Source organism: Leptonychotes weddellii, chromosome 5 (assembly GCF_054177405.1).
Source record: "Leptonychotes weddellii isolate Sample4059 chromosome 5, ASM5417740v2, whole genome shotgun sequence".
In the NCBI taxonomy this organism is placed as follows: Eukaryota; Metazoa; Chordata; class Mammalia; order Carnivora; family Phocidae; genus Leptonychotes; species Leptonychotes weddellii.
In genome coordinates, this window is record NC_138373.1 from 35,495,836 (window position 1) to 35,522,045 (window position 26,210).

General features: G+C 62.8%; 1 protein-coding gene across 3 annotated transcripts; it reads right to left on the reverse strand.

The window, feature by feature from the left end:
* Nucleotides 1-1,226: 1,226 nt before the first annotated feature.
* On the reverse strand, nucleotides 1,227-26,152 carry CAPN15 (calpain 15). 3 transcript variants are annotated; one of them, XM_081820430.1, is made up of 13 exons: nucleotides 25,914-26,152; nucleotides 16,702-16,997; nucleotides 7,252-8,725; nucleotides 6,209-6,417; nucleotides 5,948-6,131; nucleotides 5,648-5,871; nucleotides 4,709-4,834; nucleotides 4,480-4,636; nucleotides 3,932-4,089; nucleotides 3,365-3,597; nucleotides 3,101-3,267; nucleotides 2,839-3,017; nucleotides 1,227-2,761 (listed from the first exon to the last, which is right to left on the reverse strand). In XM_081820430.1, exons 2-13 carry the CDS (start codon nucleotides 16,881-16,883, stop codon nucleotides 2,752-2,754), a joined length of 3,303 nt encoding a protein of 1,100 aa, XP_081676556.1. In that variant the 5' UTR covers nucleotides 16,884-16,997; nucleotides 25,914-26,152; the 3' UTR covers nucleotides 1,227-2,751. The 3 variants fall into 3 exon arrangements, with proteins under 3 accessions (XP_081676556.1, XP_081676555.1, XP_081676557.1); XM_081820429.1 differs by having other exon boundaries at nucleotides 1,227-2,765; nucleotides 25,914-26,148; XM_081820431.1 differs by lacking the exon at nucleotides 16,702-16,997 and having other exon boundaries at nucleotides 1,227-2,765; nucleotides 25,914-26,147.
* Between the last annotated feature and the right edge of the window lie 58 nt (nucleotides 26,153-26,210).

Below are 26,210 nucleotides of genomic sequence, written 5' to 3' on the forward strand. Positions count from 1 at the left end.
CCGGCCAGGCTGGCCAGTCCCCCATCCTCTCTCCACACCACTAGCCGCCTCCCCAGGGGCCCCCTGACCCAGGGCAAGCTCCCACCTCGGCCCCTTGCCAGCACCCTCCATGAGCTCCCAGGTCATAACTAAGGGTCTGGTCTATGGGGTCCCCCAACTCCTCCTCGGACACTGTGTGCCCTTTGGGGCCGGGGACACCTGGCCCCTCGTCCCAGCCTCCGTGCAGTCTCCCTGCTAGAGCCTCCTCCCCTGCATGCGAGGGTTCCAGGGGAGGGGGTGGGCACACGGCCCGCTGCTCCCAGCGGAGACCCCCGCCTGGCCTGGCACAAGGACCGCGGGAAGCTGCTGTTCCCACATCTTGCTTCCTGAGCCTTCCCCGGGAGGGTCGTGGGTCCAGGCTGCCAGGACGCCCCAGGGGTGCCAGGGCCAGCCCCGTGCCAACTCCAGGTGGACGCGTCCCGGCCCCCCCACGGGACGAGGCGCAGTGTGGCCAGCGCAGGGCGCCCGTGAGATGTGCTGTGGCAGCTATCCTGCTGCCCGAGGCCCGCCCGGAGCGCACACTGCTGGTGCCTTTAATTGCTTTCACATTCGATAGGTTGGCCTGTGACAGGCCTCTTACACCCGCCCAACCACCGGCCTCTGCGGCCCCCCTACGCCGCGCCTCCGTTGTGGGGGCGGGCGGCAGCCCCCGCTGTGCACGCCGCGGCCAGGGAGCCTGCCCCAGCCTGACCCCCCGCGAGATGGGGATGGTGGGGACGTGGGCTGGCCGGCTGGGGCCAAGGAGGAGTGGACAGCCACCAGCCTGGATGGAAACTTTTCTCCCTGTGCAGCCCCCTCACTCCATCTGCTCCCGCCTAATGACCCTGACAGATTCAGACAGCCCCCCCCACCCCTGAGAGCAGATGTCGCACAAGGAGCAACTGTGCACCTGCTGTTTTTCTGCCTGCGTGGGGACCAGTCTGCTGACCACTGCGTGGTCTGACCCGAGCCTCTGCCCCGCCCGGACACCCAGTCCTTCAAGGGCGCATGCAAGCGACAAGCAGGGCGCCCCTAAAGGCTCCTTGTGAGCCTGACCTGGGGCGCTGGTGAGCCACACCCACTGAGGTGCTGCCCTCCCCCCGCCCCGGGGTCAGGCTTGGACGCCCCTCAGCATAGCCCCGGCCTGTGGAGGGGGCCCGGGAGCCCAGGGACCCTGGGAGGGGCAGCAGACAGACCTGGAGGCACCCTTACAAAACAAAACATTTTTATTTGGTCCATTGGAGCCTGAGTCTGGAAACACCCATGGAGAACCATCCTACAGGGATGGGGACTGACAAGTGATAAAATAGTCTCTGTGTCAGAAGAGCTGGCCATATATACAGGGTTAAAAATATTCACAGCTCAGAGTAAAAGGAGGGAATATAAAGGAGGCCCAAAGGGGAGTGGCGTGCTTCCCGATGTTTCTCCAGGTGTAAAAGGCCGCCAAGCCCCATAGGGCTGCCCATGGCCTGGGGGCTGCAGGACACTGAGGCCAGGCAGGCCCCCAGGAAGCTGGCCTCAGATGTCCGAGGGCAGACGCAGGACTCTGGCCTGACAGCAGCCTCAAGGCAGGACGGCCGGGTTGCCAGGTGACTGCTCAGCTCCCTGGGCTTCTGAGGTGGGGGAGGAGCTGGGAGGGGCTGCTGGGCCCTACCTCTGCCTAGACAGGGAGGTCCAGGATTGCTGCCGGACCCTGCTTGTCCTGGCAGAGGTCAGGTGGTGCTGAGGACAAACCACCTCACCAAACCGCAGGATGAGCCTGGGCCTGGCTGGACCTTGACCCACAGCCCCTGGCCTCCAGCCCCTGGGCATGGCTTCTTCGATCCTGAGACGCGCTCCAGGAATTGCATAGTGTCGCCAGAGGGGCCGCTGGGACCTCCCCCATCCCCGGCCCTGAGCCCACGGTCGCCAGGCACCTGCCTCCTGGGACACACTGCTGGGGCTCCAGGGACCCCTGCTTGCCTTGTGGGGGCCGGGGAAATGTGCTCTGGGGGCAAGCCAGGGACAGAAGGCTCCTGCTCTCATGTCCCCCAAGGAGGTGGTCCCTGCTCTCATCCTGGGATCCCAGCCTCTGACCCCCACAGATGGGGGTGGTCCCTGCTCACTGAGGGGTTCTAGTCTCTGATCATCATAGAGGAGATGTTGCTCTTCACCCTGGAGTCCCAGCCTGACCCCTACAAGGGAGAGATCCCTGCTCTCACTCTGGGGTCCTGGCCTTGACCTGCCCAGATGTGGTTCTAGGAGCAGGGCTCTTGGCTGCCTCAGCCAGGCAGGAGGCCCCAGCCCCTAGGGAAAGAGAAGCCTCACCTTGGCCCTGGCCATCTGAACCCAACCTTGAGAGGGTTGGTCAGAGGGGCTAGCGTACAGGCCCCTGGCGCTAGAGGCGGGTTCGAGGTATTCTGCTTGGCAGCGGGGAGGCCCAGGGCAGGAGGGAGGGGCAGGGAGGAAGGCCTAGGGGGAGCTACTGCAGCTGGTGGCTCCCTGGGCAGGGTCCTGAGATTCTGATTCAAGCGTCCTCTGCTGGGGTCTCCCTCATAAAGTGCGCGTGGGGGCTGGGAAGGTGGAGTGGTCACAGAGGCCGGGGGCCATGCAGGCCAGCGACTTCGGGTGTGAGAGGGGGGCTGTGGGTGCCCCTGGAGGCTGTCCAGTCACTGAGGAAGGCCTGGGCAGCCTTGCGGTGCGCCAGGCGATGGGTGATGGAGAAGCCCGCGTTGCCCTCCAGCTGGGACAGGATCACCAGGACCTGCCTGGGGGAGGGGGCCGGTGAGGGCCAGTAGAAGCGAAGTGGGGGGGAGCGGGCGGGGCAGGGGCGGGGCCCACCTGTGCAGGGGGGGCACGCTGTCCTGGGTGCGCAGGCTGCCACGCGTGGACACCACGTTGAAGCTGTCAGAACAGTCACACTGCACGTGCAGGTAGGACTTGGGGTGCCGGTTCTCCACCACCACGATGAGCCCCGCCCAGCCATGCGTCAGGTAGTAGCAGGTCATGCCCTCGCGTCCCTGGCCACACAGAGTGCAGGAGTGGGCTGGGGCGGGGGTTCCTTCCGCGTCCCCCTCCCCCGGGACCCTGCCGGCCGGCCCACCTCGTGCCGCTCGCCCCGGCTCTCGGTGAGCAGAATGATGGCGTCGGCCAGCGTGGTCGGCTGGGCCTCCACGGGCTCCACCATGACCAGCCTCGAGCTGTACACGGCCAGCACGTGGCCGGGCGGCTGCGGGGTGCAGCGCGGGACCCCCGCCGAGGGGCTGGAGGCTGCGGGGGGGGGACAGGGGGCAGGCGTGTGAGTGGGGGGCACGAGCAGACCTCCGTGCGAGCGGGGCGGGGAGTGCAGGTGCGGGTGCGCGGTTACCCTGCATGTTGGCCGGCGGGCCCGGCGCGGCGGGGCTCCAGTGGTTGAAGGCACAGCACACCACGGCGTACTCGCCGGGCTCCAGCATCACGTCGCAGTTGACGAACTTCTTGACAGCGCGTTTGCTGTGGGCTAGCAGGCGGCCCAGGCTCAGGCGGCCACCGCTGCCGAAAGACGCGCGGAACACCAGGACGCACAGGTCCAGGAGGTGGCTGTCCACCGAGTCTGCGCGCCTGTGGCCGGACGCAGCGCAGCGGTCAGCGTAGGTGCGGGGCCCGCACGGCCCGGCCCCCTGGAGCTCACCGCCTGACACCATCCGGGTTCCCATGCGACCGCGCCCCGCTGCGCAGCTCACCGCCCTCCACCATCGGCTCCTCCCCACCCCCCGACCCGCCCCACAGCTCACCATCCCGCCCCAGCCACCGACCCCTGCGGCCCCGCCCCCGCGGCCCCGCCCCGCAGCTTACCATCCTGCCCCCACCCCCAGCGCGGCCCCGCCCCTGCAGCTCACCGCCCCGCCCCCAGCAGCACCCCCCAGCTCACCGCCCCGCGCCCGTCACCGCCCACCTGCTGCCCTCCTGGAAGAGGGCGAACTCCAAGGACGCGCGCTCCAGCACCGTGAGAGCAGTGACCCCCACGGGCCCGCTGGCAGAGCTGGGAAAGCAGCCCTGCACACGCGCCTCCTGCCAGTCCGAGTGCACCTTGCAGATGTCCACCGAGTCAAAGTACCTAGTGAGCGAGAGGGCAGCCGCACGGGGCAGCTTTCATCCCAGCTCAGGTACAGGCACTTCCTGTGCCCTCTCCAGTCCCTGTCCCAGGCCACCTTCGGCATCTCCTGGGACCAGTGTCTGGGAAGCCCTGGTCCCGGCTGTTGCCCATGGACACCACCAGGGGGCACCGGGTCCCAGGCCTGATCCGGGAGGGCTGAGCCGTGGTGGTCCAAGCCCCGCACGCCCACCCACCCTGTGCTGAGCTGGATTCGGAGAGGTACAAGCGGGCTCCCCAGGGCAGGACTCTGCACGCTGGGACAAGGGGAGGCAGCCAGGGCAAAGGTGGCCGGAGCATGGGGATGGCCACGGGGCAGACCCTCCACAGCCGCCGCCTGCAGTGTCCAGGTACCTGATGAAGTCGCTATACTCCATCCAGAAGACACCCTCGCTGCTGCCATGGGGCATGAGCTCGCTGCGCAGGTGCCCTGGCCAGTGCGGCCACTCATCTGACCAACTGCCATTCCAGGAGAAGCGGCCCCATGGGTTCCGGAGACGCAGGAGCCTGCGGACCACAGGGCTGAGGGCCACGGCCACGCCTGCCACTGCCCCCACCACACACCCACCCGGCCCCTACCTGGAGCCCTGGACGTCTCGGACATCCAGGATGGAGTAGGCGTGGCGGGGACGCAGGCCCAGGCTCTCGTAGGCAGCATCGTCCACCTTCATGTTGCCCCCCCCACAGGAGGCACCCATGAGGAACCTGTGTGGGCACAGCAGCCTCAGTGACCAGGAAGGCTCCCTGACTGGGGGCCCCTTAGTAACCAGGAGCCTCTGCTGGCCCTGCCCCCCAGCGGGTGGGGGGATGGGAGGTGGGGAGTGGGGGGGGGAGTGGAAGGTAGGGGGCCCCTCCCTGTCTGTGGGGACCCACGTGAGACACATGGGACTCAGGAAGTGCTGGCCCAGTCCCTCCACTGAGGTCCCGAAGCTCAGAGGCCTTGGGCTGGGTGGGGGTCAGGTGGGCCCCGTCCCTTGGAACCCTCCTGAGGCTGGCTGGCCCTGCCAGCTCAGGGCTGTGGCTCTCTGAGGGTGGCAACACTGCCCAGTACCAGCCGAAAGCACAAGGTCTTGCCACTAAGGAGCCATCTCTCCCAGGCTTAAGGTTCTGGGCCCCTCCCACAGACACACTGGCCCGTGTGTGCCAGGTCCTGGAAGGCAAACCCCACTCCCAGCAGGTGCCTCTGTGGGGCTCTCTCCATGTGGCTCCGAGCGGGCGCTGATGGTCATCACAGGCCCAGCTCCGGATGAGGCTCATCACAGGCTCCACCCGGGGTGGTAGGCATGGGGTGCAGGGACAGGCCAACGGGCAGCCGCCTCCTGCCTGCCCCCCCCCACCACCCGAGCAGGCGGGACCACCGGCCCGGCAAGGGGGATGCTGGCAACAGTGGGGACGCAGGGTGTGGGTCAGAGGGCACACGCCCTGCTCATCCCACCGTGCCAAGCCCCGGCCTGGCTGTCCCCTCATCTCGCCGCTCCTCCCAACGCCGCTGACCGCCACAGCGCCCGCCCCTCTTACCCAGCCTCCTTAGAACTCAGCATTTTGGCCCAGATGAGGTCAGTGTCAACGGGCTCCTCGCGGGGGTTAGTGGAGCTGACCTGCAGCGCCAGGCTCTCACAGGGAGCACCGGTGAGCGTGGCCAGGCCTTCGATGGCGCGCCCTGCCTGGAGGGCGAAGTAGGAGCCGTGCAGCTTGGCCAGCGCCTTCTCGATGAGGGCCACCCACAGCTGCTTCCGCTGGGCCTATGGGAAGGGCCGGAGTCGCGAGGCCTGAGGCTGGCCGGCACCCGGGTGCCCGCCCCGCGCCCGCCCCCCCAACCTGGGAGAAGAGGAGGAAGCCGGCCTCGTCACAGGGCAGCGTGTCGTCCACCAGCACTGTCGTCCACGTGCCGTCCTTGCAGAGCCGCACCTGGTAGGCGCCCTCGGCACATAGGCTGCGTGTCACCATCACCCGCTCCACCAGGTCGGGCCGCTCGGCCAGCACGGCCAGCGCGCTCAGGAACCTGCACGGAGCCGGGGCCAGACGGTGAGCACCACCACACGGCCCGCCGCACGGCCCCTCAGCGGGTGTCCAGCTCACCAGCAGTTTCCCAGCAGCCCCTGCAGGATGTCCGAGGGCCGGAGAGTGCGGAACACGGACCATGGGGCACTGGGGTCCCTGGACACGGAGCAGTTGATCTCGTGGGGCCTCAGCCACTGCCGCACACGCTGCTGGACGCTGTCACCCGCAGGGAAGCCCACCGACTCAGGCCCCGGGGGGAAGCTGTCATCCACGAAGTTCACGCTGTTCTGCAGGGGCCATGGCCTCACACTCAGGCTCCACCCAGCTGAGGCCAGACCCACCACCCAGGAGAACACCCAGAAAAGGCTCCACAAGAAAGAGGGTGGGGGTGGGCAGCCTCCTGGACCGATGTGGAAGGCTTGGCCCCGGCTCGAGTGAGCCACGCCACCCCACGTAGGCATGGGGGACCGCGGCCAACCAGGACACCGCACGCCTCTGGGACACACCGCAGCCCCCAGCCTGGGGGCCACTGGGGTGGTAGGCATGCCATGCAGGGAACCTGGTGGCTCCCCGTGCCGTGCTGAATGCCCCCGTAAGAGAAGTGGGGACTTGGCTGGGATGCGGCAGCCAGGACACAAGCCCCCAGAAAGCCCCTCCAACTGACTCTGGCAGTAATGCTGCCCTGGACTCAGGCCTCCCACACTTCCAAGGGCAGAAGAGGGTGAGGGACTGTCCCAATCGTGTTTCAGCAGGGTCTCCATGGCCAGAGGAAGCACCGCGCCCACCTACTGGCCTAAAGCCTCCACCTGCATCCCCACTTCCCTGTGGCTTCACCATCGATGGGAAATCACCCCCAAGAAGGGTCAGGAGCACAGACCATGGGGTCATGGACCCCCGTGGGTAAAGAGGAAGAAGGGGCAAGATGCAGGGGATAGGGACCAGGCCAGTGCTCAGAGCCTGGGGAAGCGGTTCCTCCCTCTCCCTGGCCAGAGAAGGGACACCAGGGAAGGACAGAAGGTGCGAATGCCTTGACTGGGGGATAGGGGAAGCACAAAGAGAAGAGGCCCACGGGAAGGGGAGAGCCAGCCCCGGAGCGTGGACACCGTCCTGAGGGCGCTCACCTCCCGGCAGAAGGCCACGATGTTTTCCCAGAGGGCCTTGGCCTCACCCTCGTCTGTCTGCCGCCGCTTCTCCACGTGCATGCTCTCCCTGCGCCTCAGGGGCGCGACGCCCCGGCGCTGGGCCACCAGGAGCTGGGGCGTGTGACAGGCAGCACAGTGCTTGGCCCGGGGTGCGTTGAGCAGAGTGCAGGCAGGGCAGGCCCACTGGCTCGGGCGCTCGGGCGGCACCCCGGGGAAGGGGCAGCTGGCCTTGTGGGCCGAGCAGGGACCAGACTTATCGGCGCTGCAGTCTTGGCAGCGGGCAGGGGGCTCACCATGCTCCTGGAAGCCATGCAGCTTGGAGCAGCCGCACGCCGTGCATCTGGGGGCCGCTGTGGGGTTCTTGAGCGTGCACTTGGCGCACGACCAGGTGGTGAAGTCAGGGCTGGAGGGGCTGGCTGGCTTGAAGCGCACTGTGTCCCCAGCCAGGTCGATGACATCGCTGCTCGGTGCAGCACCACAGGCCTCACAGCGGGCAGGGCTCGAGGGGCCGGGCGCGGGGCAGGAGCCGCACCGCTGCGGTGCCGGGCTGCCCTCGGTGGCCTCCTCCTCCAGCATGCTCAGCCGCTTGCTGGACAGCAGTTCTGCCAGGCGGGAGGCCCCGGATGCAGTCCGCCCTGGGCCCTGGGGGAGCCCCTTGGAGCCGGCAGAGGGTGAAGGCTGGGTAGCCTCAGGCACCAGTGGCTGCAGCTGGGGGGGGACCTCGCGGCGGCTACGAGGCACCGGGTTGTTCTGCAGGGTGGGCGAGAAGGGGCTGAAAGATGGTGCCCGGGGGGGCTCCTGGTCGGTGGCAGAGGGTGGGTCAGCTTCGGTGCCCTCCCCGGGCTGGGCTGGGGCAGGTATAACGTGGAAGCCAGCGGGGGCCACAACTTCGGGGACCACCAGGGCCTCAGGAGGGATTCTGGGCAGCGAGAGTTTCCGGGGGCCACCACAGGCCGAGCAGGAGTTGGCCACAGGTGTGTTGTGCAGCGTGCAGCGCTGGCAGGCCCAGCCGCTCCCGGGCTCTGCTGCCCGCCCTTCCTCCCCCTGCTCTGGCTCCGTGTCCTCCTCCTCCGCCTCCTCCTGGGGCCGCCCCCGAGCTGGCTCTGCGGACGCCAGCCCCGCTGTCTGCACAGGACCGGCTTCCTCCTTGCAGCTGGCCCTGGGCTCCGCCAGGATCCCGTTGATGACAGGCAGCACGGAGGCGCCAGGCACAGGCTCTGGGGCAAAGCCACACACCTCACAAGTCTCCTTGCCCAGGAAGTTCCGGAACGTGCAGCGGGCGCAGGGCCATTTCTGCTCCTCCACACTGAGCCTGAGGATGTGGTCGAGGTCAGGCTTGTGCCGGGGGGCCTCACAGATGGAGCACTGGCGCTGGCCGGCTGGGTTCAGGAAGGTGCAGCGTGCACAGGACCACTCCCCAACCGTGGCCATGGACCCAGGCGAGTGTGTGTGGCTGCAAGGGAAGGTCCCGATTAGTGCAGGCCCAAGGACAAGCGCCCACGTCTCCATCTGGGACAAGGGGCCACAGGATCTTTGCTTTCTCGCTCTGACAGACGTCAGGCCCAAGAGGGCAGCCTGTGAGGGGCTCGAGGACTCTGAGGAGTTAGGGGCCCCCAAGGGACCTCACAGATGTGTCATCAGACCCCTTCTGGAGGGGTGGACCTGTGGGGACAGAGACATGGGGCAGAGCCACACCATCCTAGTGGCCACGGGGCCCTGCTGGGGAGGCAGTCTTTGATCAGTTCCAGGAAAGAGTACAAGTGAACTTCCTCGACAGGGTAAAGGGCATCCTCAAAAACCCACAGCAAACATTACACCCAGCGGTGACACACTGCGTGCTTCCCTCCCAAGACCAGGAGCTCAGCACTGCCGGTCAGCACTGTACCAGCGTCCCAGCCAGAGCAATTAGGCAGGAAAAAGGGATAAAAGGCATCCAGTTGGGAAAGGAAGAAGTAAAGCTACCTCTGTTTGCAGACGGCATGATCCTACACATAGAAGTCCCAAAAAGCCACCAAAAAAACTACTAGAGCTAATAAATGAATCCAGGGACATCTTAGGGCATGAGACTGACACAAAACCATCAGCTGTGTTTCTACGCCAGCAACGAACAGCCCAACAGCCCAGAGAAGGTAAGTTAGAACAGTATCACTTCATCTAAAACAATGTAATACCTAGGGATACATTTTAAAAAGGAGAAGAACACTTGTACTCTGCACACTACATAACATGACTCAAAGAAATCACAGAAGACCTCAATGAACAGACAGACACCCTGTGCTCACAGAGTGAAGACTTAATACAGCTGAGATGACAGACACCCAAGTGACCTACAAATTCACAGGTGCAATGCAATCCCCATCAAAATCCCAATTCCCCCCCCCACCAGGAATGGAAAAACCGGATTCTGAAATTCATATCAAACTGCAAGGACCCTCCCACCCTCCTCCAAGTAGTCAAAACAATCTCAAAAGAGGGAAAATCAAGACAGGTGGTACCGGCACAAGGACAGACTGTAAGTCTGCCTATGGTCTGTGGCCAGTAGGACTGAACTGAAGAGCCCGGAAATACACCCTCACATATGGTCGTTTTATTTTTTATTTTTTTCTTTTAAGTAGGTTCCATGCCCAACATAGGGCTCGAACTCACAACTCCCAAGATTAAGATTCTCACACTCTACTGATTGAGCCAGCCAGGCACCTTTGGTCAAATCATTTTAGGCAATGGTGCCAAGACCACTCTGTGGGGAAAGGGCAGTCTCTTCAACAGATGGTGCTGGGAACGCAGGACCTAAAGCACTAAGGAATGAAGTTGGGCCCTTACCTCACACCGTATTCAAAAATTAACTCAGAATGGATCAGTAACCTAAATGTAGAAATGAAAACTATAAAACTCTTAGGAAAAAAACCTAAGTAAATTCTGTGACCTCAAGGGGCACCTGGCTGGGTCAGTCGGGGGAGCATGCAAGTCTTGATCTTGGGGTCTCGAGTTCAGGTCCCACTTTGGGTGTGGAAATTACTTGAAAATGAAATCTTTAAAAGAAAAATTCTGGGGTTGCCTGGGTGGCTCAGTTGGTGAAGCGTCTGCCTTCAACTCAGGTCATGGTCCCAGGGTCCTGGGATCAAGCCCCTCATTGGGCTCCCTGCTCAGCGGGAAGCCTGCTTGAGATTCTCTCCCCCCTGTGCCTCTGCCCACCCCCTGCTCGTGCGTGCTCTCTCTCTCAAACTAAAATCTTAAAAAAAATTTTCTGTGACCTTGAATTTGACAACGGATTATTAGATGTGACACTAAAAGCACAAGCAAATAAAGGAAAAAAACTAGACTTCATCAAAATGAGTAACTTCCATGCTTCAAAGGGCACAGATGAAAAAATGATAACTCATAAGAGAAAATATTTACAAATCATGTCCAATAAGAGTCTTGTACCCAGAAAATATAAAGAACTCTTATAACTGAACAACAACAAAAACCCTTGTAAAAAAAGGGGCAAAGGGCTGGAGCAATCATTTCTCCAAAGGACACACAAGTGGCCATGGAAGCACGTGGAAAAATGCTCAGCATCATCAGCCATCAGGAAAACGCAAACCAAACTCGAGAGATACCACTTCACACCCACTAAGGCTGGCCAGAATCCAAACTGCAGAGGACAGCAGGTACCACAAGGGCGTGGAGAAACGAGAGCCCTCCCCTGCACTGCCTCAGTGCCAATGGTCTGGCAGGCCCTCAGCAAGTTAAACAGAGTCACCATCTGACCCCGCAATTCCACTCCTGGGTACATACCCCAAAGTACTGAGAATTGGTACCCTAGCAAACACACACGCACTCAGAGCAGATCTACGCACAACAGTCAAGCAGTGGAAACAACTCAGATGTCCATCAGCGAATAAACAGACAAAGGAAATGTGGGTTGTTATTCAGCCACAAAAAATAATGGCATTCTGATACAGGCTACAACATGCCAAGTGAGAGAAGCCAGACACAAAACAGGAGTCCATTTACACAAAATCTTTACAACAGGAGATCCAGAGGCAGTGGGAAGCCCGGTGGTCCCCAGGGCCTGGGAAAAGCTTCATAAGGAACACAGGGTTATGTAGACACCTGGGGACGGGGTAGAGGTGATGGGCGCACAGTGTGAATGTGTGTCAGGCCCTCTGAAATTGTTACTTTATGTCATATGAATTTCATCTCAAAAAGAAAGAAAAAAAAGAAAAAGTGAGAGCTTGACGGGAGGGCCAGGGCATGAGTGGGTGGGGATCATCCCGACTCAGGGCTGCCAGTGGGTCCCCTAACACAGTTGCCTATCTGGTCTTTCTGGGGACCCCCGGGCCGGCATCTGACCACAAAAAGCAATCCAACGGTGCTTGAGGCCCACCCACCGGGCACATTCCTGCCGAGCCCAGGGCACAGGTGGGTCAAGGGAGGGACAGGCTGTACTGTGAGGGGTGGGCCCTCTCCACTCACCTGCCCACTGCCCACCCAGACCACTGCAGGCCCACCCTGCCTGGTCCCGCAGCAACACACAAACCCGTTCTCCCACAGCACGAGCCCGAGGTGTGCTTTGTACCCGGCAGCCCTGTGGGGCTGTAACAGGAAGCTGCCCAGCCCAGTGAGACGACTGGGGAGGTGGGGCAGGGGGGTGTCCAAGGTCAAAGAAGGTGGCAGAAAGGGTGGGACCCCCTCTGCTAGCAGCTGGTCCTGAGCAGCCTGTCCCAAAGTGCTGGCAATGTGCAGACCTGGGGGACCCTGAGCTCCTCCTAGGATGGGTGCTGCAGGGCGGAAACATGGGACTGTGCGTGCCCCACCCCGCCTGTCCCAGGTCAGATCTGTGCCTCAGCGGATGGGCCTGCAGAGATGGCCATGGGCCCCACATGCCAGGTGAGGCCACAGAGACATGGTCCCCCCAGGTGGCCAGCGAGCCCTGTGGGGGGTGCGTGTGTGTACATGTCTAGTGCAGGGGGTGCTCCTGACTCCTCCTGCCGGAGACGGGTCAATGTCTGGGGGTGGGGCTGGCCCCTTGACCCACTCCTCAAGGGCTAATCTGGGCACCAGGCGGTGTCTACACACCAGGACAGTCTCCTCTGCTGATGGTAGCTGCTCCGCCCAGCACAGAAATCAACTGTTCCTTACAAGGCATGAAGCCTATGCTTCTGATGCCGTGTTGATGCCAAACCCTTTTGGTTCAGGAAGAAATAAAACTTACCTCTTCAAAAAAAAAAAAAAAAATCAAAAAACCTCCCCGAGCAACAGGGTTATTTCCCAGGGCCCAGGGCCAACTCCATGAAGCCACCTTCCCAGCCTTCGTGGCTGAGGCTCATGAGCTCTCACAGCCTTGCCCAGACGGGCCACGGGGTGAGCAGGTGTGGTTGGGCCAGGCCGGGCTCAACACGGGCACTCGGCACCAGGGAGGAGGGCAGGTCAGCTTTGGCCTCGGCTTCTGCGCTACAGAGAGCCTAAGAAATCTTTCTGGGACCACCAGGCCCTCCCCACACCGCCCCCCACTCAGAGAAGGTCCCACAGACACACGTGCACACAAGCTGCTTCCATGCCAGTTCCAGGCTCAGGGGATGCTCGCTCACCCCGCACATCTCCCCTGGCTTAGTCGCAGGGGCCAGCAGAACTAGTCTGACACTTTGCAGACCATCCGCCCATGGGAGGGGTGTCCAGAGAAGAGGCCCAGGCCCCTGTGCCCCGTGCAGGAGAGCCCTCCTAGGACACCCTTGCCCTTGGCTCCAGGGCTCTGGAGGTCCCAGATGCACTGAGCAAGGACAGCCTGGGGAGGGAGGGGGCCCAACTCCTGTTTACCCTCTGAACCTGCCAGCTGGCTGGTCCATGGCCTGGGTGCAGCTGAACATGAGGCACGGTGTCCCCTGGTCCTGGCCAGCACCCAGGGACACTGGTGGGAGAGGGCACGTGTCACAGCCCTCATGGTGGATAAAGCACCTCAGGAAGATTCTGTCTGGGGTTCAGAAACCTTTAAATGGAAATAGTGCCTACAACTCAAATTTTACCCTGGGGACACAGAGGGCAAGTAGAGGCACCCATGGCTAGAATAAGGCTTCTGGGATGCGGCCGTGGCACAGGGGCTCCCAGGACGGGCGGCGGGGTGGTGCTGTGCTCCCTCTCTGACCCCTGCAGCCCACACCTCACTGTCATTGGGCAGCCTGAGAAGTGGCTCCAGGGTCAGTGACTGGGTGACTAGAGGAGCCTGAAACGGGCCCCTGACCTTCACCTCGCTTGGCTCACCTTCTCTGACTCCACAACCCTGGGGTCACCCCAACATGACGCAGGGCCTGGGCAGAAGCCGAGGGCTCAGGAGAGACTCAGAGAGGCCAGAGCACCCAAGCAGCCTGGGCAGAAGCAATGCCATAGGGAACCCAGAGCCAAGGTAGACTCCCGAGGAAAAGCACTTCCAAACCCCACAACATCACAGACTCCAGCACACAGACTGGGTCGCAGCTTGGGAGGAACCAGCTGCCATGGAAAGAAAGGCCAAGTCAACTGGAAAGTGAGGCAACTGTCCAGAAAACCCCAACACCAAATTCCCGCTGAGCCCTCTGTGATTTGGGAACTGTCAGCACTCTGCTCCAATTCAAAAGGGAGGCTATGGAGTTGCTGTCGGGGCACAGGGTCAAGTCTCCGTAGTACCCAGAACACACGTCTGCAGGAACATGGAAGCTACTGGTCACCACTGCAGGGTGCAACCCAGTCCTGGGGGGATGCCGCTCTTGCCCAGACAGTCGAGAGCAGTAAGTGGCGTCCACACCTAAGGACCTCGGGGAAGCCACCAGAAGTGGGCAGGCCATGCCAAAAGGTCTGGATGCCCTGATGGCTGTGGCAGCCTGACCTCTGACCCCTGTGGCTCTGAGGTGCGTCTGGGCGCTTTCCTCTGGGGCCACCCTCAGTCAGCCTTGAGTCATGCTCCCCATTTCTGTGTCCCCACGGGTCGCAGGCGGTGATGCCCACGTGCACTGCTTATGGCTCAGGGTGAGTAGCTCCAGGGCTTAGCAGTGGGTTACTGGGAACTACGCCCACACCTGGCTCCCCCAGCCTCATCAGTGCAAGGGGGTGGTTCCGGCCCAGCGAGTTGGACGTGGAGGGTCTTCCGTGAGCGGCGGGGGCTGCTGTGCCTGCTGGTTTCTTCGCAGTGCCTCCTGGTCCCCCGTGCCTGTCAGCGTGCCCATGCCCAGCTGCCCCTCCAGACGGTGGCACTGCACCCCACATGTGTCTGCGTGCGCCCATGCGTGGGGAGGGCCCGTCGGGCTGCCTGTGTGTGGCCACCAGCCTTTCTGCCCCTCACCCTGCCATCTGCCTCGTGCGCCGCCCCCCCCAAGTCTGGATGTCTGTGAACTCCTCAAGGTCGTTTGCAGCACCTCCTCCTGCTTCACCTGCTGCTCCCAGTGGCAGACACTGAGTGCCCCTGGGTCTGGCCGGCTGCCGGGGGCGCTGGGAAGGAGCCGCCGGCACCCCAGCTCGGGGGAGGAGCCTGGCAGGAGGCCAGGAGAATGAGAAAGTTCGACTTGGCTGGACAGCGTGCGCCAGGATCCCAAGTGAGATGCACGCGTGCCCCTCAGCATCCTCAGGCGCGGTGTGGAGGGAGCTGGCTGGCAAACCCCGCAGGGTCTATACCTGGCCTGCTGCTCCCTGGGGGCCAGCCCCCAGCCAGGCCCCAATAATTCTACTCCTAGCAATTTATCCTAAGGAAATAAATGGGCATTTGTAAAAAGCGTGTGGACAGATGAAGGCCTGGGAAGATGCAGACCAAGCCATGTGGGGACAGCGCTCCACACCCGCCAGGACGTCTGGAATCAAACAGGCAGATGGTCCCAAGTGTTGGCCAGGACGGGGAGGAACGGGAGCCCCCCATACCATGGTGAAATACGATACCATGGTGCAGCCGCTGTGGAAGGCAGCCTGGCAGTTTCTCAGAAAATCAGGCAGACTCCAGTAGCTGTCAGCAGGCGTACCCTGCTGTTTTCCCCACCCGAGGGAGAACGAGCCCGCACAAAATCTTGCACATGAATGCTCTCACAGCAGACCAGTTCATAAAAACCAAGAGGAAACAACCAAATGTCCGTTACCTGAGGGATGGACACAACAGGATGGGGTCCATCCCTACAACAGGGGATTTACTATTCGGCCATAAAAAGAACGAAGCTCCGGTGCCCGCCACCACGTGGATGGACCATGAGGGTATTACGCTTCGTGAAAAAGGCCAGGCACACGAGACACTATAGGATTCCACTCATAACATTTCCAGCAAAGGCACATCTATGGGCAGGAGGCAGAGTGGCTGCCTGGGGAAGGGTGGCGAACAGGCAGGGGCCCTGGGGCCCTGAGGCCCTGGGAGCCCTGGGGGACACGTGGGTGAGCAACTCCATAAAGACCAAGACCAAAGCCACGCAGCTGCACACTTATGAGGAGTGAATGAGAGCACTGAGTCCCATCGCAGTAGAGCTGTTTCAGAAAGGCACAGACGTCCACTAGTGCATCACCTGTACCACACCGAGGGCGCAGAAGGAACTCCCAACAACCTACATCGCTGGCTCTGGTCGCTCACTGGCCATCAGGCCCCCCGTGCTCCTGCTGTCCCCACGGGCCCTGCTAACTCCTCCAGCACCTCCCAGGAGCCTTATCTGCTGAGGGCTCAGGCCTCAGGTCCAATGCCATCCCAGAAGGGACACCCATCAGGACCCTGCCTGCCATCCAGACACCAGGAACTGTCCCCAAGTGAGCTGTGTCCACAGGAAGTGACGCCAAGCGCAGCATGGCAGGTGCCTTCGACACAGCGAGAGCCCGTTACCGTGGCCTCCACCCGAGGCTGGAGGAACCGAGTGTCTGCGGAGCGGTGGGTGCTCCTGCCCAGTGAGGCCACGGGGCCGGCTAAAGGCAGGAGTGGGACGTCAGGGCCCAGCACCCCAGACCCGAGCAGTGGGCACGGACGGGGGCTGCCCCACACCAGGCATCCCAGAACTCCCGAGGGGAGGCTCTCCAGCTGATCCAATGGGCAGCTAGGCTGGGAAGCCCGGGTGGAGCCTGGCCACAGCCGCAGTTGGAGAAAGCCGACTCGTGAAGGTCTGCCAGCGCAGCAGCACCACGCACACAGAGGGGCCGGGGGCTGGTGCCCTCCCCTGCACCCCCACCCCAAGCACAAAGCTCCAGAGCAGCTTCGGCACAAGCAGCCGACTGAGTGCGCCATGCGCCCTGCAGGCAGGCCACAGCCCACACCACCTGGCTTTGTGGGGAGCGCTGCTGCCCCAGATTTTCTCCACCAGGACCAGAAGAACCCCAGAGCCTCTCAAGTCTTGGGCCCTTTGGGGAGAGCAACCTGCCAAGGATTCTTGGAAACAGGACCCCATCTCTGCAAGCACGGAAGGGGCCACCCGACAGAACAGCACTCCCGCCCCTCGGGCCACCCCCTCCCCACCTTCTTACCTTCGGGCCCGGGGACGCGGGGGCTGGTGCTGCCGGGTGACCAGGGCACCACCCCAGACAGGCCCCCCAGGGCCGCTCCTACACCAGCTGGCTGCTGCAGGGGGCCCGGGGTAAGGCGGTCCCCCGGGGAAGCCGTGGTCCGACTCGGTCTCGGTGGCCAGCGAGGAGGCGGAGCTCCCCATGGCCCCCGTGATGGCGGCCGCGCTGAGACCTGGGCCTGGTCACACGCGGCCCGCAGTGGGCGAGGTGGAGCATGGAGGGAGGACAGCGCCCACGCCGGAGACAGGGCGGCCGGGCTGGTCAATCACACAACAGAAATAAACACAGAGAGAGAATAAAGAGAAACAGGAGAAACAGCATGATTCACAGGAAAGAAGCCCCCAAAAGCCTGGGGGTGGGCTCCCCAGCGCACCAGTGGCCTCGGGGACCCAGGCCCCATAGCCGGGGGTCCCAGCAGGGCTGAGGTGCAGAGCTGCAGCTCCTAGCCCAAGGCCCACCCCACCACCAATGCCCTTGCTCTGCTCCTGAGATCCAACTCCAACCCCTCAACCGCCCAGAGGGGTTGGCCACGTGTCCACTTGCTGGTCTTCAAAGGGAGTCAGCCATACCCTTAGTGAGAAAGAAACCACACAATCATGCTTTATTGTAGGAAAAAGGACTGAGGGGCATGTGGCCAAAGGAAATGGAGAAACAAGCAAGTGTGTGCAGCAGAGCCGGGACAGCCTTGCAGGATGGCCTTTGGGAGGAGGGCGCCAAGTGCCCACGCGGCCCGGCAGAGACCCCACGGTGCTCTGAGGCAGGCAGAGTCGCTACCACATCCCTCTAGAGCCTTCTGGAGGGATAGCCTCCCCAGGCCAGACAGACTCCAGGGCCCAAGAAGAGATGGGTGACTCAGGAATGACCGGGGAGGCGGGCCAGGACTCTGGCAGGAATGGCCTGCACTCCAGGGAGACCGTCTGACCCCCGACGGGTTGAGCAGGCCTCTTGGCTCGATCCAGATGAGGCAAGTCCCAGTCAGGCTCGGGGCAAAGGAGGACTGGCAGCCTGCTCGGCTATGGAGGCCAGCGGGGGCCAAGTGACACGGAAGAGGAGGCCAGGGTCGGGAGAAGTCTGGGCCCCCAGCCCCGTATGAGCACCGACCAGATCAGCTGAGTCCTCTGTGTAGCAAGAGAATCCGCTCAGATGGCCTTTACTCAGAGGACTGGGGACATGCGTGAGACGGAGCAGCCCTGCCCTGACTGGCCTGTTGGCCTCACAGGTCTCCTGCCCCTCAGGCCTCCCCATGGGCACCACCAGAGCCGAGTGGAGGAGGCGGGGGCCCTGTGGCCTGCAAAGCCGACACCATCCCTTCCGCACCTGTGAGGAATGTCTGTCGGTGCTGGCCCACAGACCCGACCGTCGTCTAGCAGCTATGTGAAGAAGGGAAGACTGACAGATAAAAGGAATCTGGAAGATGCATCTTCTGTAACCCAACACATCCAACGTATCTCCGTGTCAGCATGAAACTTAGCTACAACCATGTGTGAGCTGCACGACACTCTGTTCTCAGTTGAGATCTCTGGACTCCACCGTGGTCACGCCCCTCTCCTTGTGGGTGAGCCACGTTCGAGGCAGCAGCTGCGCGTGCCGGTGGCTTCCACACTGGGCATGCTCACCAGTGGTCAGTGCCTCCCCAGCCAGGGTCACTGCAGACACCTGCCTCTCCCATGGCTCTAGGTCAGACCCCAACAGCCCCTGGGACGCCTGGGCTCCAGTCCACGCAGAAGCCCCTCCTAGGAAGACCCGGAGCATTTCTGATGCTCCTTTCATAGCCAAATCCTGGGCAGAGGAGGCCTGAGGTGGAACCAGGCCCACTGGAGGTGCCATGGGACGGAACTGCTCGCACTTGGCTCCAGGGCTGGCATGGTCGTGACAGAGAGCTCTGCCTGTGTCCCCCGGGAAGGCAGAGGGCGAGGTGGGAGGCAGACAGTGTCAGCACCACGTCCATCTGATGCAGGCAGAGCCGAGGGGAAACAGCCCTGAGGCTTAGTGAGGGTGTGGCCCCAGGCTTCCCAGGCATCCTGCCCAGGTCGGGCGTGCTGCCTGAAGCACATCAAGGACCCACCTGGTCCTCACGAATGCCCTAACCTGGTCTTCAGCGGTGGGGCAGGGAGTGCTCAGGGAGCGTGCTGGCCCCCCCATTTCCACCTGCGGCAGAGCATGTGGCCCCTGAGCCCGGCAGCAGCCGTACCCTGTGCCCCAGCTTCCTGACGTATCTTCAGGGAACTCTGACCCTGCAGGCCCCGTCTGGGGTAGGTGGGAGGCCTGTCCAGGGGTAGGCTGCATGGTGGTAGCCCAGCCCCTCCTGGGAGGGCAGAGGCAGCACAGATTCCTGTCCCTGTGGGCTGAAAGGGCAAATGCTCCCCAGAGAGCAGCCAACTCAGGAGGGCCTGTTTGGGGATGACAGCACCCCAACATCTGGGTGTGGTGAGAGGACCTGGGAATAAGACCCCATGAAGGAGTATGCTGGCTGAGCAGGGCTTCCCAGGGGCCACCAGCCCCGTACTACCCTGCGAGTCCCACCTGCACAGGGTGATGTGCGGGAAACTGTGCTGGGCAGGCTGGCCAGTCCCTGGCTCTCACCCTGGCTCCACATCAGAATAACTGGGCACGGGGACGCTCACACACCCTGTTCCCCAGGCCTTGCAACTTGAGACAAAGCTACGTGAGGGCCTCCTACAGGGCAGAGCAAACCCGATCCCCGGTGACAAGCATCACACGGCCCTCTTCTCCGGCAGGGCCTGCTGGGTGGACAAAGCCTCCCGTGCTGCCTGCCTCCCCCAGGTGGGAGCATGGGACGTGGGCCAGCCCCGCAGGTGCCAGGGGTGCACCATCCACTTCTCTGTGCATCTCTGCTCATTTAGCAAACACCCATCAGGCCTCCACTGTGTGCCAGGCCCCCAACAACGCTTGAACCCTGCCCACGCAGGGCGCACTTTCTGGCTGCTATGCCTTAAGAGAACGTGTCTCTGGGCAGAAGCCAGAGTGCACACCATGCTGACGCCAGCCTCCTGCATCATGCAAAGGGGCGGGGGCTCTGCAACATGGCGCCGCAGGGCAAAGCGCCTGTCTGCAGCCCGACGAGCCACACGGCTCTTCCTTGCCCTCATTTGGGAGCCGCTGCCCTAGATTTAAACGGGGCAGTGGCACAGATCTGGTCTCAGGGAACCACGGAGGTGGGGCTGCAGTCCCACCCCCCGAAGGGGTTAACCCTCAGGGGCTGACTGGCCTGTCCCCCAGCCTGGACTGAGGCAGGTGCCTGGCATGGCACTCCAAGAGGGCAGCAGGGACGATCCACGCAGAGTGAGGAGCACACGAAGGGCCAGGATGGCCCCTCTTTAAGACACCATGTGGGGAGCACCTGGGTTGGTCACGGCAGGCACCCCACCACCCCTCCCCCAGCCCACCTGCCCTTCCCAGCCCCTGCGGGCCCCCTGAGGGGGTGGGGAGTAGGGGTGGGGTGCTGAGGTGCAAGGATGCAGCCAAGTTGTTTCTGCCAAGTGAGAATTTACCTGGGCAAGTAAAGGCCAGGGAGGGGAACACCATGTAGGCCACACCCCAGGTCCCGATGAAGGATATTTATGGCCCACTCTGTCCCATGCCTGGGGGGCAAAAAGAGTCGGTCCCACACTCCTGGGGCCCGAGCCCCGTGTAACAGTGGTCTGGCTCCGCACAGATGTACGCTGCTTGATGACACCTCTTCCCGTGTGCACACGCCCTGCCCAGCTCCCCCACAAACACATCCGCACTGTGCACACTCCCCATGCCGTGCTAATTCAGCCCGGGTGGTGGCGAACTTCGTGTCCCAACTCCACAACACCCCTGCCCGGGGCCCAGGGCATGCGTCTTCTTAAATCTCATCAGCGTGCATCTCCCCATCTGACAATAATGGTGCCTTCACGAATTGCAGGAATCCTGACAGGTTGCCTAGAGTCAGCCCCAGGACAGGGGCACAGGGGCGGGACGGAGGACAGTGGTCTGCTGGGAGGGCACTCTGTGCCTGAAGGGCCACCCTGCCGAAGCCCAGAATCGCACCCACCAGACACGAGGCCCATTGCTCGGCACTCTCCCCCGTAGCCTGAGGACAGGAGGCTCCAGCCTGAGTGAAGTCATGCCCGACCCCCCTGGGGAGGTCCAGACCTCGACCTCCCTGCCCCCCAGGACTGGCAGGACAGCATCCTCCCTCAGGGTGCAGGATCAGGGATGGGCCATCAGATATGTGGAGGTTCCTTTGGGGAAGAAACACCAAAGGTGTGGCAGACATGGCCTGGCGAGACACAGCTGCTTTGCAGCTCGCCCTGCAAAGACGGGACCATGGTCTCACACCTCAGACTCAAGGTGGCCCGAGGGAACCAAACATTGTCAGGGCAGGGGTTCTAAAGAGAGGCCAGGGAACTGTCGCGGGGAGAGGGACTGCCCACACTGCACTCACGCCCTGCCACTCTGCGAACAACCTGCAGCCCAGACGTACCCACAACACTCGGGAAAGGGCTCTCCTGGCACAGCAGACGCCAGACCCTCCCCACGCAGAAGGAAGACTCAGTGACAGCAGGCTTGCCAATAGCACCAGCCACCTGAAGGGCACTCCCTTTCCTAGAAGGTTCTGGACTCTGGCCCTGGGCCTGCAGACCCACCCCCAGGCTTATCAGCATGAGCCAGAGTCCACTGGAGTGTGTGCCAACCAGGCACCGGTCCAGGTTCTGCCTCCCACCTCCAGACATGGAACGACCCTCGGTCTCCTTGGGCGTGCTCCCTTGGTTGGTGGCCGAGGGACTGTGTCCCTTTAGAAGCTGTATCTGTCCCTTACCCAGAGGAGGCTGGAGGCTCCAGAGGAGCCGCGTTGCTCAGCCAGCTCTGCACTGCCTAGTTCAAAACCCCTGACCTCCATGGGCTGGCCAGAGTGGCAGATGGGTCTGTTCAAGATCCTGGGGCCCCAGGGGACAGGGCCTCCCTCAGCCTGGCTCTGCCCACAGTGGGGGTTGCCAGGGAAAGGTACCCAAGTGGGCAGGGTTCCAGGCAAGCAGCCAGGCAGCTATTGAGATCCACATGGACTCAGATCCCAGAATCACCGGCCACTCTACCCACCAACGGGGCAACCACCGCCCCAAGTCCAGCAGCTTTGCTCTCCGTAGCACATGAGGACCCTGGTGGGGAGGGGCACGCGCACTCCCCTCTGGTCCTTCAGGCCAGAACAAGGGCCCAGGCTCCACCCTGCTGTGGCCTCCTCCCCTGGCTCACTGTTGCCCTCAGGCAAACAGTGAGGCCAGCCACCCCTACCTGCTGGCCCCAAGAAGCGACATCACCACCCTGCTGACCTCGGAGAGCCAGGTCTAGGGACTAAAGCCGTGGGCTCTGAGAGGGTAACCAGCACTTCCTGAGCAAACCTGAAAGGAATTGTGCTGTCCCAATCCCTTGCCCTCCTGACCAGGACCTGCTGCCTAAGCACACTACAGGGTGGTGGTCACTCTTGGCATTTCTGGACTCTTCCATGTCTGTCAGGTACTGCATTCCCCACAGGTTCCGGGCTGCCAGGACCAGAACAGCAGTCGAGGCTCCTCGCTGTGCAGCTTACCCCCTGCCCCTGGCTTCCTGGGCACATCGGGGCACCACGGTGGGAAGGGAGCAGACGGGCCTCTCAAACCAGACGCACACTCATGCATGGGGGGCCAGCGCTGCCCACACAGAGGGAACAGGGTCGCTGCACATCCTTTTGTGTCTGTGGGGTCATATGCCACCTCAGTTGTGCATCACAAAAAAGGAAATTACATTTTCCAAAACAGCGTTTTCAGGGCAACAGGGACATTCTTAGGATTTCAGTTTCCTAGTTCACGAGTTCGATACCGTTTAACATCAGATAATATTTTCTACAGAGAAAGAAACAGCACCAGATGTGCATTCTCACTTTAGGTACTTCTGTGTTTCTGTTTGCCAGGTGGCAGCCTGGTGACCTCTGGCCTCACTGGCAGCCCAGATTTCAGGGCGTCATGGGGGCATCTGAGCCTTCAGCTCACCCCAAGGGAGGAAGACGGGCAGTCGGGGAGCCGAGGAGCCGTGTGGTCCGGGCCCCATGAGCTCGGGCCTCTCTGCAGCCACCTTTCCAGAACGGCGGGCTCTAGAACATGCCCCCTCTCCTATTAAACAGAGGGAGGGAATACCAGGTTAGGGCAGAAGGTCCTGGGATTCAAGGTGAATGTAATTCCAAAGGGCAACTTTTATGAGAAGCGTAGATGTTGAGGGGACAGAGTGCAAGAAGGAACTCGCGCTGCTTCAGGTCTGGGCGGTGACGGCATGGGAGGGGCAGGAAGGGGCAGCCAAGGCCTCCTGTGCACACAGGCACGCGTGACACCACCAGGCAGTAGTGATCCACCTGCTTTCCTCCTGATTCTCTTGCAGCACCGTCCAGGCACATGCCCCAGCCTGGCCACCAGGCAGGTGGGGACAAAGCGCCCCCCAATCGTGGGGAGAAGCAAGAGTGAGCCGGCGTGGAGCAGCTGCTGAGAGTGATGGGGCGCACCAGCACAGAGGCGCTGAGGCCGCTACACGCATGCGTTCCCCTCAGTCTCCTGCGAATCCACGCCTGGTGCCCAGACAAGTCCTTGCAGGGGGACTGAGTCGCTGACTTCCCCACCAGCCCCTCCTGGGGTGTCTGTGTTGGGCCAGGACCCCCCTCCGTCCTCCCATAGCCCCCATTCCCCTGCACCTGGCCGTCCCTGTCCTGGTGACACTAATACGGCTGTCTGCAGAACCCTTTCTCAGACCCTTCCCTGGGCTGCTGCCAGGACCCACAGAATGACAGGGTATGGCTGGGCAGGTCTCCAAGCTTAAGAGGTGGAGGCAGCCCAGCCTCACCCCACAGCCTCCCTCCAGCTCATTCAAAGAGGGTGGAAGCCAGCAAGTCCACTCCTCATCCCTGCAAGGCTGCAAGGTGCCATTCTGGACTGCCCTGGGATGATGGGGCTGCCTGCCAGCAAGGAGCTGACAGAGGACGTTCACTGACCACCTCCTCGGGGTGGCTGGGCTGATGCTGAGCAGCACAGAAGCCAGGGACCAGGTCCAAGGGACAGGGTCAGAGCTTGGCACAGGTCTCCTGGTCGTTCTCAGCAAAGCAGGAAGGGAGGTGGGGCGTCCTGGGTCCACGCCGAGGAGCTCAGCACAGGAGATTAGGGAACAGACACGCTCACAATTCTGCTCTGGGATACTTCTGGGATACTGGTGCTGAGTAATGGGGTACGGGGTGCAACCAGAGGGACAGAGCAGCGAGGCGGTGCCAGGAGCAGTCCAGGTGCGGGGGGAGAACAGGAGCAGGTCTGACCCCAGAGCTCGTTCCACACACCCAGGGCCTGAGAGTGTCCTTGCTTGGGGTCTGGGCCCAGGCTTTTAGTCTGATGAAGAAACCCCCAAAGCCACCCAGTGCGTGTCCCCACGCCGACCTGGGCCTCACACTGCAGCCTCACAGTCTGGCACAGAGCGGCAGGATGCTCGTGGATGCGTGTGACCAGTCACCAGTGCTTCCTGGTTTCTGTAGCCATGTTCTTCAAAGAGCCTAGACCGTACCCATTTAACCATGCCCCCTGCGTTTCCAGCACCGTCTGTGCCTGAGCTGGCGAGTGCAGGTGGCACGCTGAGGGGGGCCCGGGGCTGCTCTGTGCCCAGACTGCAAGACTGTGGGTGGCTACCCCCTTGGGCTCTTCACCCACCGTGGGCCCATGAAAGATAGCTGCAGTTTTCCAGGGATTTTTAGGCCGGAGAATGCTTCTTTCCAATTGCCACACATATATAAGACCCATACAGGAGGCGGTGCAATGAGAAGGCGGTAAAAAGGCAGCCTCGTGCATCAGGTCAGAGACCTGCATGTGCAGCCCCCTGTGCCCCTTGGCCTCCGTCTACTTGTCTGAAAGCAGGGTTCCCCCCGGTGCTAGCCACGACAGAGGCCCGGAGAGCTGGACACAGGCCATGAGTGCAAGGAGCTTCGGCCAATGTTACCACTGTCAAGCCAGCCATCACCTCTCTGGTGCAGGGCAGAGCACTCAGGACCCGGCCACTGCCTGCTCTCAGAGCCCATGGCCTAGCAGTGCGGTCCCTGAGCCCTGGGCCCAGCGGGGCTTACACTGGCTCTCAGGAAGTCACGAGGTCACCAGCCAGGTGGCTCGGGAGCAGCTCCAGAGATGTGAGATGCAGAAGGGAAGGGGAGAGAAGTGCCCCTTCTGGGAGCTAAATGATCTGAGAGGAAGTAAGAAGCACCCAACCCAAGGCCAGGCTTCCTGCAAGCTGAGTCCGCAGCTCCCCTGCCTGTCTGGGGCCCTCCTTCTTTGAGTTCTCTCTCTCTCTTTTCACATCGGAGTCACTCGGGAGTGGAGGGATGGAATTACCCCCACTCCTCCCCTAGCCCCATCTCTGGGGACGGAGGGGATTCTGGACATGACCTGTGACTCACGCTGCCCTGCATGCCTGGCCCCAGTGCAGGCCCCACTGGGCACCCAGCTTGCCTCTCCGCAGGACCCCAAACTCCCAGGCCTGGTCTCGCAGGGGTCCTGCTGCCTGCTGTCTGCTCACAAACTCCCGCGCAGTAAGGGGCCGCCCCGAGAGCCACCCAGTCAGGGACACTTGAGCCCACAACGGTCCCCTGGTCAGGACGAGAAGGGGAGGCTAGCAGGAAGAGCCAGGGGCTGCCCAGCAGCCTGGCCACCATTCTCAGGGGCCCCCCTGTAACTCCGCCGCCACCGCAGAGCCAAACCAGAGGAACAGGGAAGAGGAAGTGTGGGGCGGCCGGTGGGCGCCGCCCCCGGGAAGTGCCCGCGGTCCCTCTGTGGGGAGGAATGAGGGGGCAGCGGGGGACAGCGGGAGGCAGCGGGGGGGCACGTCCCGGAACGCTGGCGGGATCAGAACGTGCCTGGACCGTAAGGGCACTCAAGGGCAGGCAGGGGCTGGGGCCGCCTCCGGTGTCCGCTGCACCCCGGGGCTGGTCTCCCAGTGACCCACATGACCCGGGTCCGCGCCCGCTCCCCTCTCAGCGGCGCCTCAGCCCAGCCCGGGCTGCGGCCAAAGCTTGGGGGGCGCCGGTGCGGTGGGGGTGGGGGGCAGCCCCCGGCGGCGAGACGCGCTGCCCGCCGGGCCCGGGCTCCGGCGGGGGTCCAGGCCGCGCCCCCGGCCCAGCCCGGCCCTGCCGGACTCACCTCCGCAACCTGGCGGCGCCTCCTCAGTCCCCGCGGCCCGGGCGGCGCGGCCCCGGGCCTGCTTGCCTGCGCCGGCCGGTCCACAACTTCTGCCGCCGGCCTCCCCCGCTGAGTAGCGGAGCTGCAGCGCGCCCGGCCCGGCCGGCCCCGACCCGGCCCGCGTCCGGCGCCCGCGCTACGCCGCCTCCGTAGCGTAGCGCCTGGCCGGGGCCCCGCAGCTACGGCGCGCCTGAGGCGCACACGGCGCTGTGAATCGCGCGCGCGGACTACCGCTCCCACAGGGCCGCGCGACGCCGC